The sequence below is a fragment of the Convolutriloba macropyga genome, chromosome 14 (genome assembly GCF_964194025.1).
Source record: "Convolutriloba macropyga chromosome 14, txConMacr16.3, whole genome shotgun sequence".
Taxonomy (NCBI): Eukaryota; Metazoa; Xenacoelomorpha; order Acoela; family Convolutidae; genus Convolutriloba; species Convolutriloba macropyga.
Genome location: NC_134481.1, coordinates 17,588,072 through 17,604,837, shown reverse-complemented (window position 1 = coordinate 17,604,837; position 16,766 = coordinate 17,588,072). Strand labels below are relative to the sequence as shown.

Sequence of the window (16,766 nt, the reverse complement as noted above, 5' to 3'; positions counted from 1 at the left end):
ACGAACAAAATATGAGTTTTAGAAATCTATGTAGTGAGCTGTAGAAAAACGTCCAGCCAAAAACCTCCTCCCAAGTTCAGGTACACGTCAGCTGTTATTAATACTGGCTGGATCGTGAAAACTGAGGTGATCAATAAAGTATTGATGCAAAATCTCAGCAGCTATAAGATCCCTAAACAATATCATATACAAATGAGATAGTCCGTGGGAAAATAACACTATCATTCCAAAAGAAAACCCGAAGCATCCTTTCACAACCAGTGTCGATTCAGAAAACAGCCAAATGTGAGATATACGCTAACATTGCTACTACATACATGTCTCATGGGTATCCGGAATTCTGAAACCACCCTTGTATTCTGTTTATGCATATGGATATATGCAGTCTCTTCAAATCGAGTGACCGCTAGTAGTTTCTTCTACTACACTAAAGACCTCTTTACCAAAATAAATAGCAGATTTGAACATTAAGCGCCATTCTAAATATTGAAATACAATTAGTAATACATTTTTAGTAATAATAAACCTATTAAGGCGCTTCCTTTTTCCTAGTTGTGGCAAAAGATGCATCAGAAGCGCAACTTACATGATGTAAACGATTACTCCGATCGACCATGTGTCGCATTTTAGTGAATAACACTTTTGGGTGTGCTGTATTTTGAAGTCGTGTCCATTTTGAGGTTCCTGGACCTTCTGGAGCACCTCGGGAGCTGAAACAAAACACTCATTCGCTTCTCGGTACCACAATAACTACAATCTTAAAAGGTGCTGCTGCCAGTACATAACTATTGCCAGGTACGTTTGTCCGGCGTGTACACAACTTATTCTTAAAAAACCTGCACGTTTGGTTCTTGTAAAAACATTTTAAAATCTGACCAAAAAAATCAAACCTCCGTAATAGGGTGTGAAGTTTGGTGTCTTTAATGAATCAACGCTCTCCTTGGCAAATCCAAAATCCGTCAATTTAATGATAGCTTTGTCTGGATCAGATGACGAAAAGAGAAGGTTTTCGGGTTTCAGATCTCTGTGTGCAATGCCATTATCGTGCAAGTGTTTCACGGCAGTGCATACACATAGCACCAGTTGCGCTACTTCTGCAAAAAGTCAATTTTGGTCGTTGAGTAATAGGCGTTATTGCTGTTATAGAACTAAGCAATTTACCTCTCTCGGAGAAAGGCTTGTGCGGATATCTGCTAGATATAGCTGTAAAAAGTTCCCCACCTTCCATCCTGAAATACCATAACAATAAATCGGGGATTTGGAATAATTATTTCTAATTACTATAATTGACAAATATTTTATTGCAAGCTTCGATAGGAAAAAAATAATTGCAGACATTTTCAACATAATCCTAGGTCACAAACTTTGATCTCCCCTTTATAGCTAATTTCGACAGAATTTAACGACAGATACTATTTATAAAAATCAATAGCCTAAATATCTGAGACTATTTATTTTTCAATTCACCGGAAAATATGAAGCACTTACAGTTCCATGACAATGAATAACACCTCTCTTCCTCTGACAACATTTTCGAATACATCTTTAATTTCTACAATGTATTTACACCCATTTTGCATTCTTTTGTGCAGCACCACTTCACGAACTGTTTTACCAACTTTTGGTAACGCCTGAAAAGGACTGGAATGGATTTTTAAATTCATTAATCCAGCTTTTAGAAATAGGAATATGACTTGCCTTAAGAGCGAATATTTCACTGTTTGGATTCCGCTTTAGTTTACATTTGTACACTTTCCCAGTTATACCTTCACCTAAAACAGTGTTGATTAGTTCGTATTTTTCAGCGAAAGGCTCCTTCCTAGGATTCAGTTGCGAATAATATTTGGCCAGTATCGCATCCTCTGAATGCCTAGATGAGGAACTCTCTTGTCCCATAGTCATCCCTCTGAAAGAAAATAGTAATCAGAGAATCAAGGTACCAAAATAAATTAGACAAGATATTAATTAGACGCCTATCTATCTTTAATGTTTCACGAAAAGATTAAAAAACGAAAACGTGGCGGTGATTTCATTATGAAATAGTTCATCGCTGCAGCAGATTTCTTGGATATTTGCTCTAACTCTCACTGTGCCGGTAAAACTAGCAGTCACAAGTCTAAGCATAGAGGGGTGATAATTCCCCTTAAAAACGGAGTTTATCAGGATCTGTCGGATAAACCGAAAGAAATTCAGGATCTTTTTCGTCTGTTCCCTCCCAAGAGAACGTGCCATTACAATGTGATTCATTATTTCAGTATAGCACGTACGCTTGGGGAGTCAAATAACATGCACGCACTAATTTGGAGAGGGGCACAAATGGAAACGATCCGAAAGTCGAGAATGCGTTATAGTGAAAACAGTTCTTATCGGCAAAGCAGCGACAATCTAGCTATTATTCCAGTCCCTATAGTCCTTCCAATTATATGAGCCTCCCACTTTAGTGGTCAACTAAAGTCCCCCCCATCATGGTAAATATGCCATGATGGGGGGGGGGGGGGGCGTGTGTGTGTTTCATGTTTTGTGTGTGTGTGTGTGGTGGTGGGGGGGGGGGGGGGGGGGGGTGCGTTATAAGGCCAAAAAGACCAAAACTTCCGTCAGTCGATCAATTATGATCCCTCTTTGTAATTAGTGACACCAATTTACATAATCAGGAAGAATGATTAACTTCATCAAAAACCTTCTGAAATTCAACATAGAGAGTAATCAGGAAATGGATCTCAGGATTGTAAAAATTGACGGAGATACTCTATTATATTAGTGACGGTTGAAGTTTTCTGAAGAAGCCGAGCTTTCAAAGAGATAAACGTGGAATTACAACAGGATAAATTTTGTCGAAGGTCAACCTCTCTAGAACTCTTGATAACGAAGAGACGAGGTTCATTCGGCGTACTTTGATACTTTCCTCCATTTTTCCACAATCAGTTCTCCAAGTAAATGAATTATTCTCGTTGTTTTTTTCTGAGAGTACAGATTTCTGGAAATCCAAAAACTCATTTATGTGGTCTTATTCAAACAGACGAGAACAAAAATGAATCAACGTTAGCAGGAATGGCATAAGCAGTGAGCCTGACACTCATACACGACCATAGAGATGAGCCAACGTTCGCCAGTTGGAGATAAGACAACGGTGCCAAATGGAGACACGGGTAAAATCCAGAGCTCGTTTTTGTTAGCGATGGAATTGCCGCGTCATCTTCAAAAAGGCCGCCTTTTTGTTGAAAATGGTCTCTACTTCACAAGAATTTGTTGAAAATGGTCTCTACTTCAAACCATAGTCAGATAATAGCGGAATGTTTCCAGTCCTCCTAGAAAACGCCTCGATGCAATCGATACGACGTGGATGCCGGATCAATTACGTCCCAGAGCTCACAAGTGACACCACAGACCTTTATACAGAGTACTGCCGCGGTTTTGACATAGACCCATTCAGCGGTGAGACTCACCAATTGGGCTAAACGGTAAGTGCCAGAGTAGATAGAGCCCAACGCGAGTCTTTAATAACAATCATTGAGTCTATCAATCTGACTCTTGACTCCCAAAAAGCCTGGAAAAACTGAAGACCCTAATCAACAAAAATACCAAACTTTTTATCCACTTTAAAGCTTCAAAGTTTTTCCAATTTAACGTGCAGCGCACTAGCTTATGGATTGTCCCTTCAATAATGTTATTCTTGTGTTGAAACGGTGCATAACTTCTGAAATTAAGGATAGTACCAGTGTGTTTGCTTTTGGTACCAATTACAAATTATCCCTCTTTGTTCATTAACGTGCACCCCCAAATCCAAAAACAATAATTCTCGCTTATCATTAAAAAAATTTCAGCGTGAATTCTAAATTTGATGTTTATGGACATAATACAAGCACGATACAACATGAATTGGGAGGATTATGTCTTCAAAGAACATTGGAACGAACGAACTAGAATGGTGGGTAACACGATCTTCAGTACGAGCAGACTCCTAAAACTAACATAGGAAATTGATTTCTGGATCCGGAGCAGTGCACCTTGGGAACTTGTTCGGCAAACATTTCAACTGTGACGTTCAACGCTTAAAGAACTTCAAAGAACGGCATTCAAGAGTGTACTTCAGATACTTTGACAAAAAATTTGACTACGGAAACATATGTATATGGAGACAATCAAGTTTGTGCAATGAATTCCGAAACAATGTTGCATTGTCCATGTTTGTATTGTCAAAAAAAACTACTATGTTTGTATTGTCAAGAAACACTATGTTTGAATTGTCCATGTCCTTATAATTGAGAACTGATTCGCAGGTTTTCGAAAATGTTGAAAAGTGTCATTCTGATAGTTTATTTTTGGAGACCATTGGACTTTCCTAAAGAAAAAGATTTTTTGTGGCGATGTTCTTTTCGCTATTGTGACCACGTGCTTTGTTGGTTTTAGAATTAAGTAAATTTTGCTCTGCTTGATATTAGTTAATCTTGATAATTTTGACTTTTCTAATTCAAACTTTGATGCTATCAGCTATCAATCTGATTCTCGAAACAATTCAATCAATGGCCTGCATTTGGCCTCATTTGAACGAGCATTTTTGTCGTATAAAAAATACAAATAAATTCTAGTTCTTCGTCCAGAGAAGCTTCTGGCTCTGAGGATTTACAAAACTGTTTGTACAGTACAATTCAGTCCCAAGTTCATATAAACAGTATGATGTTTCACATTGGTTATGTCGGATTCTGCGTCAGTACTCATTGATTTACGTCATTGAAATTACTTTATGGAAATTGATTTCGGGATCCAGAGCAGTGCACCTTGCGAATCTGTTGGGCAAGCATTTTAACTGTGACTTTCAACGCTTGAAGAACTTCAAGGAACGGCTCACAACAGTGTACTTCAGATAAAAAGAATTAGACAGAAATTGACAAGAAGTTTGACAACGGAAAAATTTGTATATTGAGACTATCTTGTTCTTGCAATGAAAGCAGAAGCATAAAGAGATTAAACTTTGACAGAAACTACTGACGGAAACAAAAAGTATCCTTGGATGGCCCTAACTCTTTGTTATTATTATAATTATTATGCAAATTGTTGAGCTCTTGAAACAATTTATTGGGGTTGTCTTTTACGTTATAAAAAACGCCACCAACATATCTTTCAAAATTTTTCCGATTTTTGGCAGAATTATCTGAGAAAAACGAGCAAACATTTTTTTCATTTTGAGGAAAACGAGCAAATAATGTCGAGGAAAACTTGAGAAATTGAGCAAATATTTCGATCTTTTCCGTTTGTGACCCTCCCCCAACTTACGGAACACGTGTCATTACATGATAAATCATTATATGGAAAAATTGCACGTTCGTCGAGTGGTGCAAATAATATCCACCCACTAAGCAAGCGGGGGGGCACAAACGGAAAATATCCAAATAATTTTCTTCGGATTTAAAAAGTTTGCTTGCAAAAGTATCAATTTCTCAGGCCATGGAAAGAGCTCGGCGATCTTTATACTCAAGTGACAACGCATAAAACATCGAACAATCCACACTCACACTATAACTGAAATGGTAGTCACTAATGTTCGTTTCAAAAGTAAAGATAACTGGCACTGTCAAAAAGACGGTCTGGCAATGGGGGCATCGTTAGCAGTTGTCTTAGCTAACATTTAGATGAAGTCTTTTGAAGAAAAACTGAGTGAAAAAAGTCAAACAACGAGTGTGAGAACCAAAGATCTCAAAGGAAAATGTCCAGATTGTCATCGAAAGATTGCTTGGAACAGCAAAGCTGTCGATTGTGAAAAATGCCAAAACTGGTACGATACCAAATATCAAAATATAAAAAAAGAATAGTTTGTAAAAAAGAGGATGTCGTTTGGATAAATCTGAACTGCAAAAGTATGCCGGTAGGTGACAAAGGCACAAAACGGAAAAATTGTTGAAAAATATGTAGATGGTATTATTTGTAGCGTAAAAGAAGACCCCAAAAATTGCTTCAAGAGGTCAACGATTTGCATCCAACTTTTGATTTCATTCTTGAAACTGTAAATGATAAGCGCGAATTACCGTTTTTTGATCTGTCCGTGCACGTTAATGAACAAAAAATGATAAATTGTAAATGGTACTAAAAACCGACAGACTCTGGTACTATCCTCGATTTCAGAATGAAATTGTGCACCACTTCAACAGAAGAAGAGTGTTATTGAAGGGACAATCCATATGCTAGTGTGCTGCCCGAATAATTGGAAAAGCCTTTACAAAGCTTTCAATGTGATTGAAAAAATTTGGCTACAAAATCAATATCCAGAGAGTCGGTCTTTAAAAATAGTAAATGAAACGTTCCAAAAAAATTTCAACACAACAAAATTAACTGAAGAAGCTTGTCGCACAAATCACCTCCAATGAGCCAGCAAGGAAAAAACATTGAAATACCGTTACTATTTTTACAGAGGTAATCTTATTCTAAAGTTTAGGAAAAACTAAATACTACAGCAGAAATAAGTATAAACATCACAAATCACAAACTTAAAACATGTGTAACAAGATTGAATTTGGAATTTGAGAAGAATCTGAAGACTCATGTGGTATACCCGACGATTTGTAGTGGATGCAATTCCCACTATGCTGGGCAGACGTGCAGACGTCTCCCACAAGGATCTCAGAAAATCAAGGAACAGACTCTGCAATCGGACAACATGTGAGTGAAAGTTGTGACTTTTCAAGATCTTTGGAATGGCCGGTCACTGACCAGTGCAACAACTTGCGAAATTTAATGACACTGGAAGCCATTTACATTGCGCAGCGAAAGCCGGCACTTAACAAGCTGGATGAATACAAGAGCAGAGAGCTTACACACAAATCCTAGACTACATGTACACATGTCGCTTTTTCAAATTTACATGCTGATAATACCGAATTCGAGTTGATTGCAAAATTTTAAAAAACCGAGCGTAATTCAAAAAAAGATAGAACAAAATAGTAAAAACAATAAAAACTAGCAAAAAACTTGAAACACTGGAATCAAATTTTTCTCAAAAATGATAACTTGTAAATGGTACTAAAAACCGACAGACTCTGGTACTATCCTCGATTTGAGAAAAATTTGAGAAAAATTTCGTTTAATTTAAGTTTCAAATTTTGTACGAAATTGTGAAAAACTCACAGTACTATTTTAAGTCAATTTAGTTGTAAACACTCCAAATTTAAATCGTTAAAATAGTTAAAATAGTTAAATAAAAAATTTTTGTTGTTCCTAAACTGATGATGCTAGTTAAAGCGAAAACGTTTGTTTTAAGTATTTAATAGGTATTGACTTAGTCTTTTTTAGCAAATGACAATACCAAAAGCAGAACAACCCTGAGTTTAACAGCTAACAAAGTTGCATCGCAACCGATTAAATAAGATACGACAGAGAAAAGAAAAAACTTGTCAGAAGCTCCTAGTTCTCGAACCAGATTGGGGAGCCTCTCGGATGGCAATTCTGCCCTCGAACGCACCCAGGATCTGTTTGTGATAAAAATGTAAAACTTCAGGTGTGGATGACATCCGTGAGGAACAGTTGAAACATCTGGGCAAATCAGTTTTTTCCTGGCTGCAAGAGTTTCTTTCAGCCTTCAGTGAAAAATCCGTTGAGAGTGAAAATCTCCCCCAGGGATTGGTGAAGGCAAAACTCATCGCCCTACCAAAGCCAGGGAAAGATCTTTCTTGTCCAGAAAGCTACCAATTTATCTCACTCCTCTTGAAAGAACAATACTTCAGAATCTGGCCCCAATGTTCAGCCCGTGATGATTCAGGACTGAGTGGACTTCAAATCTGGGAAATCTATAACCGGCCAAGTCCTGGTTCTCACCTGACGTTAAAAAAATGACTACCAGTAGAAAATGTAGAGGAGAGTTGTGTTCTTGGATCTGACAGCCGCATACGATACGGTCAGTCACCAGCTCTTGTTGCGGAAGCCTTACAACCTAGTGGGCAATACAATGTTCTACCGAGTTATCAGTAAAATACTTACAAGCCGCAGTTTCTACGTTGTTCTAGATAGCAGGAAAAACAGATGGCGGAATCAAAAGAACGGACTGTCATAGGGTAGCGTCCAAGCAAATCTGCTGTTCAATGTCTATACAAACGACCAAACACTGCCAAATGGATCTCGAAAGTTCCTTTACGATGATGACCGGGAAATGGCCTTTCAAAATTCAATTCTCAAGAATGTTTAACAAAAAATGCATAATACTTCAGCGAAACGAGCAAATTTTACGGAGTCAGCAATTCAAAGCCGAACCATGAGAAAACAAAGAATTTCATCATCCATCAGATTAACCAATCAACATAACGGGGACTCAAAATAGTCTGAGAACGAGTGCAGCCTACAGGTAAACCCAATCTCAAACATATAGGAGTCGTTGTTGACCAAAAACTCAGTTACAAACGACTCTATTACAATCGGTTGGTTCAGATCATTCCACTCATAGTAAGTCGACATCAATGTAATTGAGACATTGAGAAGAATTACTGGTTGTTTGCAAACTACAAAGTTACAAAATTTATTTGAACTTGCTGGGATCGCTTCACCTAATAAATTACGGGAGGCAGCCGTGAGAGATGAAGCACGGAAATAAACGACTGATCAAATTTTGGAAATTTTGAAGAACCGCTATGATCTCCTCCACCACGACGTATTTTCTTATCACAGACTTGCCCCTGAACTTGCCAATCAACCATTACACCAGAAAAATGTAGAAGTTTGTTTTTGAAGTGCGAGACAATCTCATCAGTCATGACCAAGAACTACCTGTCGGCTCCAACCTAACCTTGAAAAAGTAAAAGCTTTGAGAATAGACTCCGGGCGGGGCTGGACGATCGCGCCACAAATTGAGCAGGTTGCCGACCACACGTGAATCCTCTGTGGAGAAGAATAAAACATGGCCCGAATTTTTGAATGCTTGAATTTGTTCACTATCATTGACTTGTGGTACAACGAGGACGCGGCCTCAGAATTGTGTAAAAATGATGTAATGGAGCGAGTCTGAATTGCTTCTTGTGGATTGGACACGAAGAAGAAAAGAATTCAAACTGAAATATCTTTGGCTCAGAAAAATGCGACTCGCATTTCGTTAGACAAATTGTGCAGAAATAAAAAAAAATTGAGTTGTCTGCGCTCTCTTGTTCCCGAGGTCCGTGAGTGGGACGTAGTTGATCCAGTCCATGTCATTTTTTCTGTTACTATTTTAGCAAACAACAGCATGACATGCAACTCTTGATAGCGCGAGTGGTGAAATCCTGAATTTGGTTCATGAATTTGGAAGTTCAAATTATTTCGCATTTTCGAACAAGAAATCAATAGTACTACCTTCCTTCGCATGTAGTTTTTATTAGCCTTATGTTGTTTGTTAACGTTCGATCTGCAAAGTCACTCCTGATTGCGTGTTTGAATTTTATTGACTTTTCTACCCGCTTTCTTACATGCTGTGCCCAGTTGTGGATTCTCAGTCATGAAGACCTAAGTACTTCATGAAAGATGTGCTGTCAAAGAAAAAATTTCAAACATTCAGACCTGCAGTTCCCAATATACTGGATACACTTTCTTTTCGCAAAATTTAGAGTAAAGAGCTTATAATCCCATCATGAGAACTTTTCTTAAGTCTAATCCATTGGTAATAGGTTTATTTCCAATCAGTTTTATTTCATCCGAATATCCGTAGTTATCTTAAATTGCAAATCACTGATAAAACTTATGAGCAAGATGTGCTATTGTGCCTACTCAGTTTATTTCAGAAGTTCTAAGACAGCACATGATAGCATAAGATTTCTCCTAAGGTAGTGTAAGATACAGTATTTTGAGTTCTGACTGTTTGTCTCTGGTTGTTCAGATAATTTGGCATCAATTTGTGAAATTTTCTTCAAATCAATAACATTCTAACATTCTTGGCTAAATTCTTCAGTATTCAGGAATGATTCACTTCGTCAAAAACCTTTTAAAGTTCAACTTAGAGATATCAAGCAATGGATCTCAGAATTGTGAAAACGAACGGAGATGCTCTATTATTTTAGTAAGGGTTGAAGTTTTCTGAAGAAGCCGAGCTGCCAAGGGGATGAACGTGGAATTACAACAAGATAAATTTTGTCGACATCTCCAGAACTGTTGATAATAAAGTGACGAGGTTCATTCGGCGTACTCTGATACTTTCCTCCATTTTTCCGCAATTAGTTCGCCAAGAAAAAAAAATTTTCGTTTTTTTTGGGTAAAGATTTCTGGAAATACAAAATTTCATTTATGTGGTCTTATTCAAACAGACAAGAAAAAAATTGATTCAACGCTAGTAGGAATGGCGGAAGCAGTGAGCCTGACACTCATACACGACCATAGAGATGAGCCAACGTTCGCCAGTTGGAGATAAGACAACGGTGCCAAATGGAGACACGGGTAAAATCCAGAGCTCGTTTTTGTTAGCGATGGAATTGCCGCGTCATCTTCAAAAAGGCCGCCTTTTTGTTGAAAATGGTCTCTACTTCACAAGAATTTGTTGAAAATGGTCTCTACTTCAAACCATAGTCAGATAATAGCGGAATGTTTCCAGTCCTCCTAGAAAACGCCTCGATGCAATCGATACGACGTGGATGCCGGATCAATTACGTCCCAGAGCTCACAAGTGACACCACAGACCTTTATACAGAGTACTGCCGCGGTTTTGACATAGACCCATTCAGCGGTGAGACTCACCAATTGGGCTAAACGGTAAGTGCCAGAGTAGATAGAGCCCAACGCGAGTCTTTAATAACAATCATTGAGTCTATCAATCTGACTCTTGACTCCCAAAAAGCCTGGAAAAACTGAAGACCCTAATCAACAAAAATACCAAACTTTTTATCCACTTTAAAGCTTCAAAGTTTTTCCAATTTAACGTGCAGCGCACTAGCTTATGGATTGTCCCTTCAATAATGTTATTCTTGTGTTGAAACGGTGCATAACTTCTGAAATTAAGGATAGTACCAGTGTGTTTGCTTTTGGTACCAATTACAAATTATCCCTCTTTGTTCATTAACGTGCACCCCCAAATCCAAAAACAATAATTCTCGCTTATCATTAAAAAAATTTCAGCGTGAATTCTAAATTTGATGTTTATGGACATAATACAAGCACGATACAACATGAATTGGGAGGATTATGTCTTCAAAGAACATTGGAACGAACGAACTAGAATGGTGGGTAACACGATCTTCAGTACGAGCAGACTCCTAAAACTAACATAGGAAATTGATTTCTGGATCCGGAGCAGTGCACCTTGGGAACTTGTTCGGCAAACATTTCAACTGTGACGTTCAACGCTTAAAGAACTTCAAAGAACGGCATTCAAGAGTGTACTTCAGATACTTTGACAAAAAATTTGACTACGGAAACATATGTATATGGAGACAATCAAGTTTGTGCAATGAATTCCGAAACAATGTTGCATTGTCCATGTTTGTATTGTCAAAAAAAAACTACTATGTTTGTATTGTCGAGAAACACTATGTTTGAATTGTCCATGTCCTTATAATTGAGAACTGATTCGCAGGTTTTCGAAAATGTTGAAAAGTGTCATTCTGATAGTTTATTTTTGGAGACCATTGGACTTTCCTAAAGAAAAAGATTTTTTGTGGCGATGTTCTTTTCGCTATTGTGACCACGTGCTTTGTTGGTTTTAGAATTAAGTAAATTTTGCTCTGCTTGATATTAGTTAATCTTGATACTTTTGATTTTTCTAATTCAAACTTTGATGCTATCAGCTATCAATCTGATCCGGACCAATTACGTCCCAAGCCTCCCAGGTGACACCAAAAGAGACCTTTATGAAGTGTACTGCCGCTGTTTTGACGCAGACCCATTCAGAGATGAGAATCATCATTTGGGCGAAACTATTTGCCATAGTGGCCAAAGCCCAGCGCCACTCTTGAATAACATACTTTTAGTCTATCAATCTGCAACTTGACTCCCAAATTAAGTGCAGAAAACTGAAGAAAACTTAACAACAACAATACCAAAAGCAGAACAACCCTGAGCGTAACAGCTAACCAGGTAGCATACCAACTGATTAAGAGCGGGAAGGTAGAAAAACCAAAATTCTGAAATCAGCTCCCAGTTCTGGATTCAGAATGCTCAATCGTCTCGGATGTTAATTCTGTCCCCAAGCTCACTCAAGCTCTGCCCAAAATGAAAAACGGTAAAGCATCTGGTGTGGATGACATCTGTGGGGTACAATTGAAACATCTGGGCGAAGCAGTTTTCTCTTGACTCCAAGAGTTTCTTCCAGCCTGCGCTTTGAGTGAAAAACTCCCCTGGGATTGGCGAAGACAAAAATTATCGACCTACCAAAACCAGGGATAGATCTTTCATGTCCAAAAAGCAACAACCCTATCTCACTGCTCCTGAAAAAATAATACTTGAGAAACTGGCCCCATTTTCCAGCCCGTGGTGATTAAGAAGCAAGCGGGCTTCAAAGCTGGGAAAATTACCACCGGCCAAGTCCTTATTCTCTCCCAACATAAAGAAAACAACTACCAATACAAAATGTGCAGGTGAGTTGTGTTCTTGGATCTGATGACCGCATACGATACGGTCAGTCACCAGCTCTTGTTGCAGAAGCTATACAACCTAGTCGGCCATACAAAACTCTACCGAGTTATCAGTGAAATGCGTACAAGCCGCATTCTCTACGTTGTTCTAGATAGCAGGAAAAGCAGCTTGCGGAAACAAAAAAAAGACTGCCATAAAAAAGCGTCTAACATCTCTGCTCTTCAATGTCTGCACGAACGACCAACCACTGCCAACTGGATCTCGAAAATTAATTTACGCTGATGACCGGGCAATGGTCTTTCAAGATTCAATTATCCAGAATATTGAACAAAAATGCATAGTAATTTAGCGAAATGAGCAAATTTTACGAAGCGAGCAATTTGGTGCCGAACCATGAGAAGATAGAGGTTTTTCTCTTTCATCAGAATAACCAATCAACATAACGAGGACTCAAAATAGTCTGAGAACGAATGCAGCCTACACGTAAACCCCAGTTCAAACATGTAGGAGTCTTTGTTGACCAAACACTCAGTTACAAACGACGATACTTCAATGAACGAAAGCAAATCTCAGCTATAAATAACCTTCTACGGCTTCTAAAGAAATTGAACTTCAGAGCTGATCCAATAGCTTTGCGAACATCGTCCCTGTGTCTCGCAATATCAGCCGCTGAATAAGCTGTGCCAGGTTGGTACAGATCATCCCACGCTCAGTAAGTTGACATCAGTGTAAATGAGACATTGAGAAGAATCTCTGGTTGTCTGCAAACTACAAAGGTACAGCATTTGTTTAAACTTGCTGAGATCGCTTCAACTATTATATACCGGGAGGCAGCCGTGAAAGATGAAGCACGGAAATAAACGACTGATCAAATTTTGGAAATTTTGAAGAACCGCTAAGATCTCCTCAACCACGACGTATTTTCTTATCACAGACTTGCCCCTGAACATGCCAATCATTCATTACACAAGAAAAATGTAGAAGTTTGTTTTTGAAGAGCGAGACAATCTCATCAGTCATGACCAAGAACTACCTGTCGGCTCCAAGCTAACCTGGAAAAAATAAAAGCTTTGAGAATGGACTCCGGACGGGGCTGGACGATGTCGCCACAAATTGAGCAGGTTGCCGACCACACATGCATCCTATGTGGAGAAGAATAAAACATGGCTAAAATTTTTGAATGCTTGAATTTGTTTACTATCTTTGACTTGTGGTACAACGAGGACGCGGCCTCAGAAGTGTGTGAAAAGGTGATGGAGTGAGTCTGAACTGCTATTTGTGGAGTGGACACGAAGAAGAAAAGAATTCAATGAAATATCGTTGGCTCAGGAAAATCCGGCTCGCATTTTGTTGGACAAATTTTGCAGGAATGAAAACCTCGAGTTGTCTGCGGTTGTTTTCCTCTACATGTAGTTGTTTTCAGCTTTACTCTTCTTGGTTAACGTTGGGTATACACATTCAATTGCGTATATGACTGTTATTGACTTTTCTACTCGCTTTTCGCATGCTCCTCCCAAACTCTACAAAATCTCTTCTGATTGCTTACAACTTTTTTTTGACATTTGTACTCGCTTTTTGCATGCTCTGGCCAGATTAGGGATTCTCACACATGAAACCCCAAGTAAATCAAGCAAGATGAGTTGTCAAAGAACCAGTTTTGAACATTCAGACATGCACATTTTTTTTTAAACATGTAAATTACTCAGAATATTACTCTAAGGTTAGATATCTACATTCTATAAAATATTAAATAAATTAATCTGCATTCTTATTAGTATAATAATCTTCAAATTGTGGCTGTTCGTTTTCATAGGTGAAAATAGGATTTGAGGGCTCCTATTTGTCTATGAACGGGTATTTTCGTGTGTTGATCGAGCAAAAACTCTGTTAGTACATTTTTATAGCAAGTTTTATTGTTAAAAATTCTTAATGAAGAGTTGAATTGGTTCCAATTTTGAACGCTTTTCAAGATTAAAGATTTGTTACTCCACTTCGTTTTCGTTTTCTTTTTTATAATGATTTTTGTTCTCCTGTTCTGACTAGCGTTATGGCGACTAAAAAACATTTTAAAATTTTGGATGTTTCCCATTGTTTTATATCGGTTTGAAGCTTCATTAGGCTACTTTTTGAGATGAACAATTCGGCTGGCAGGATACGATCCTTATTAAGAAGATCAATGGAGTGGTCAAATTTTTACGAAAAAAAAACATTTTTTAGTCTCCAGTTGATTTGCTTGTTTATGCGGTTTACATTTTTCACTGTAAGAGTTTGAAGGAATACTCTACTGACAGAAATATGAGAGAGTACAACTGACTTGAAAACATCAATTCTTACTTTCAAATGCATTTTTAACAAGATACAAAGAACGAATTGCATTAGCCATTTTGCTTAAAACTGAGGTCAGGTGATTTTCAAATGTTAGGTTTGAATTAATTTGTACTCCCAGATAACGACATGCATGAGCTGGTTTGATAACTTCGCCTTTAAAGGAAAACTCTGGATCCGAATTAGTATGTTTGTAAAGAATAACATCTCTGTTTTATCGGCACTTAAAGTGAGTTGATTCTCTGTCAGGTATTTGTCTGTCTGTTTTAATAATTCTCAATTTTTGGGGAGCTTTTTCATTACGTTCAAATTTGCATATAATACTAGTATGTTCCGCAAATTGAACAATATCATTTTCACCTTTCAGTATTTCAGGAAAATAGTTGACATATAACAGAAGAATAAGAGATCCTAACACAGTTCCCTGTGGAACACCATGATTAATAGTTATTTTATCTGAATCGATACCCAGTTGTACGCATTGTGTTCGATTTTCGAGAAAAAGTTTGAGAGGTAAAAATGTTGATTGAGAAAAGATGAAATTTTCACTTTTCTCGAGAAAAATCTCATGTGAAAATGAATTGAAGGCTTTTGCAAGATCTAAGAACACAGCACTTGTGTTGTTGTTGTCCTCCATAATTACTATTGTTTTTTCTATAAAGTTAAACACAGCATCAGTAGACGACTTTCGAGATTGGAAAACGAATTGTTTTGTGTTCATGAGTGCAAATTTTTCAAGATATTCTACTAACTGAATAAGTAAAAGCCTTTCAAAAAATTTTTCAAAAGTTGGCGTTGCAAAAATTGGACGATAATTAATTAAAACAGAATTATCTCATTTCATGAAAACTGGTGTGATGTGTGCATCCTTAAGAATTGTTGGAAAAATTTTTTCTTGAATGCAATTGTCAAATATAATCTGAAGATGTGTCCCAATAGCATTTTTTCCGGATTTCATTGCCCAAGCATTGATGTATCTCGGCCCTGGTGCTTTGTTGTTGTCTAGATTATCAATAACTTTAAGATTTCTCTCAAAATAAAAGGTCTAAAATTAAATTCAGGAATTATTCGCTCTATTTTTTTGACGTTCAATAAAACAATCTGCCCTCTGTAGATGCCTATTTCGCTGTAAACTCTGTTAAAAGCGTTACATATTAATTTTTTGTCTTTCGTTTTTTTTACCGATCTCATCAATTTCAGTGATGTTTGGACTGTTGTTTTTCTTTCCAATTTTTTCTTCATGAATAATTTCTTGGCAACTAAATACTGAATTTGTTTTGTCCAAGGTTTTTCTGATGTAGTCTTTTTTATATTAGAAACTATTATCTTTTCTGTTGCTGCGTTTTTCTCAAATATTTTCAAAAAAATTCTGTTAAATTCTGCAAACATTTCATCGCAGTTTCTTTGTTGATAAACTGTTCTCCAACCTGCAAGAGCCAGATTTCCATCGACAAAATTTTTTGTATCTCGTTTAATAAAATCGTTTTGTTTTTCTTCTAGCAAAAAATGTTTGGTTTTTATTGTTGCTTATGCGTGTAGGAATATCAATGTTAGATAACTGTAATCCTAGTGCCGCCGCAAAATTCTGAAGGCTTTTCTGCCCATTTACACTCAACATATCAATGTTATAATCACCAATTAAGAGAATTTTATCTATAGCTGTGAACGCTTTGGAAGCCTCTGCACTTAATTCGTCTAAAAAGAAGTCACCCAGGCTTTGAGGTGGACAATAGGAGATGTTAGGAGACATTTTTCAGTTAATGGGCTGCCTAGATCCAGCCACAACTTTTCAAAAAATTTCTGATCAGCTAACTCAAATTCTTTTCTGCGTTTTAATTTTTTTTCTTAGGATTCCATATTCCTACACCCCCACCCTTAGCTGCTCCTGTTTGATGTGACCGATTTTTATTTTAAAAAATTGTGCTCATCGCTGA

The 16,766-nt window shown here is 37.5% G+C and overlaps 1 protein-coding gene across 2 annotated transcripts in view; it reads right to left on the bottom strand.

Moving 5' to 3' along the window:
- The window catches only part of LOC142353108 (MAP kinase-activated protein kinase 2-like), a 256,806-nt gene that overhangs the window by 61,714 nt on the left and 178,326 nt on the right, over window positions 1-16,766 (bottom strand). For both annotated transcript variants that reach the window (XM_075405313.1, XM_075405314.1), the window contains exons 2-5: window positions 1,699-1,908; window positions 1,489-1,631; window positions 1,162-1,229; window positions 891-1,094 (exon numbers count right to left, since the gene is read on the bottom strand). In XM_075405313.1, the coding sequence (XP_075261428.1) occupies window positions 891-1,094; window positions 1,162-1,229; window positions 1,489-1,631; window positions 1,699-1,902 (619 nt within the window). In that variant the 5' untranslated portion in view covers window positions 1,903-1,908. The remainder of the gene's footprint in view (window positions 1-890; window positions 1,095-1,161; window positions 1,230-1,488; window positions 1,632-1,698; window positions 1,909-16,766) is intronic.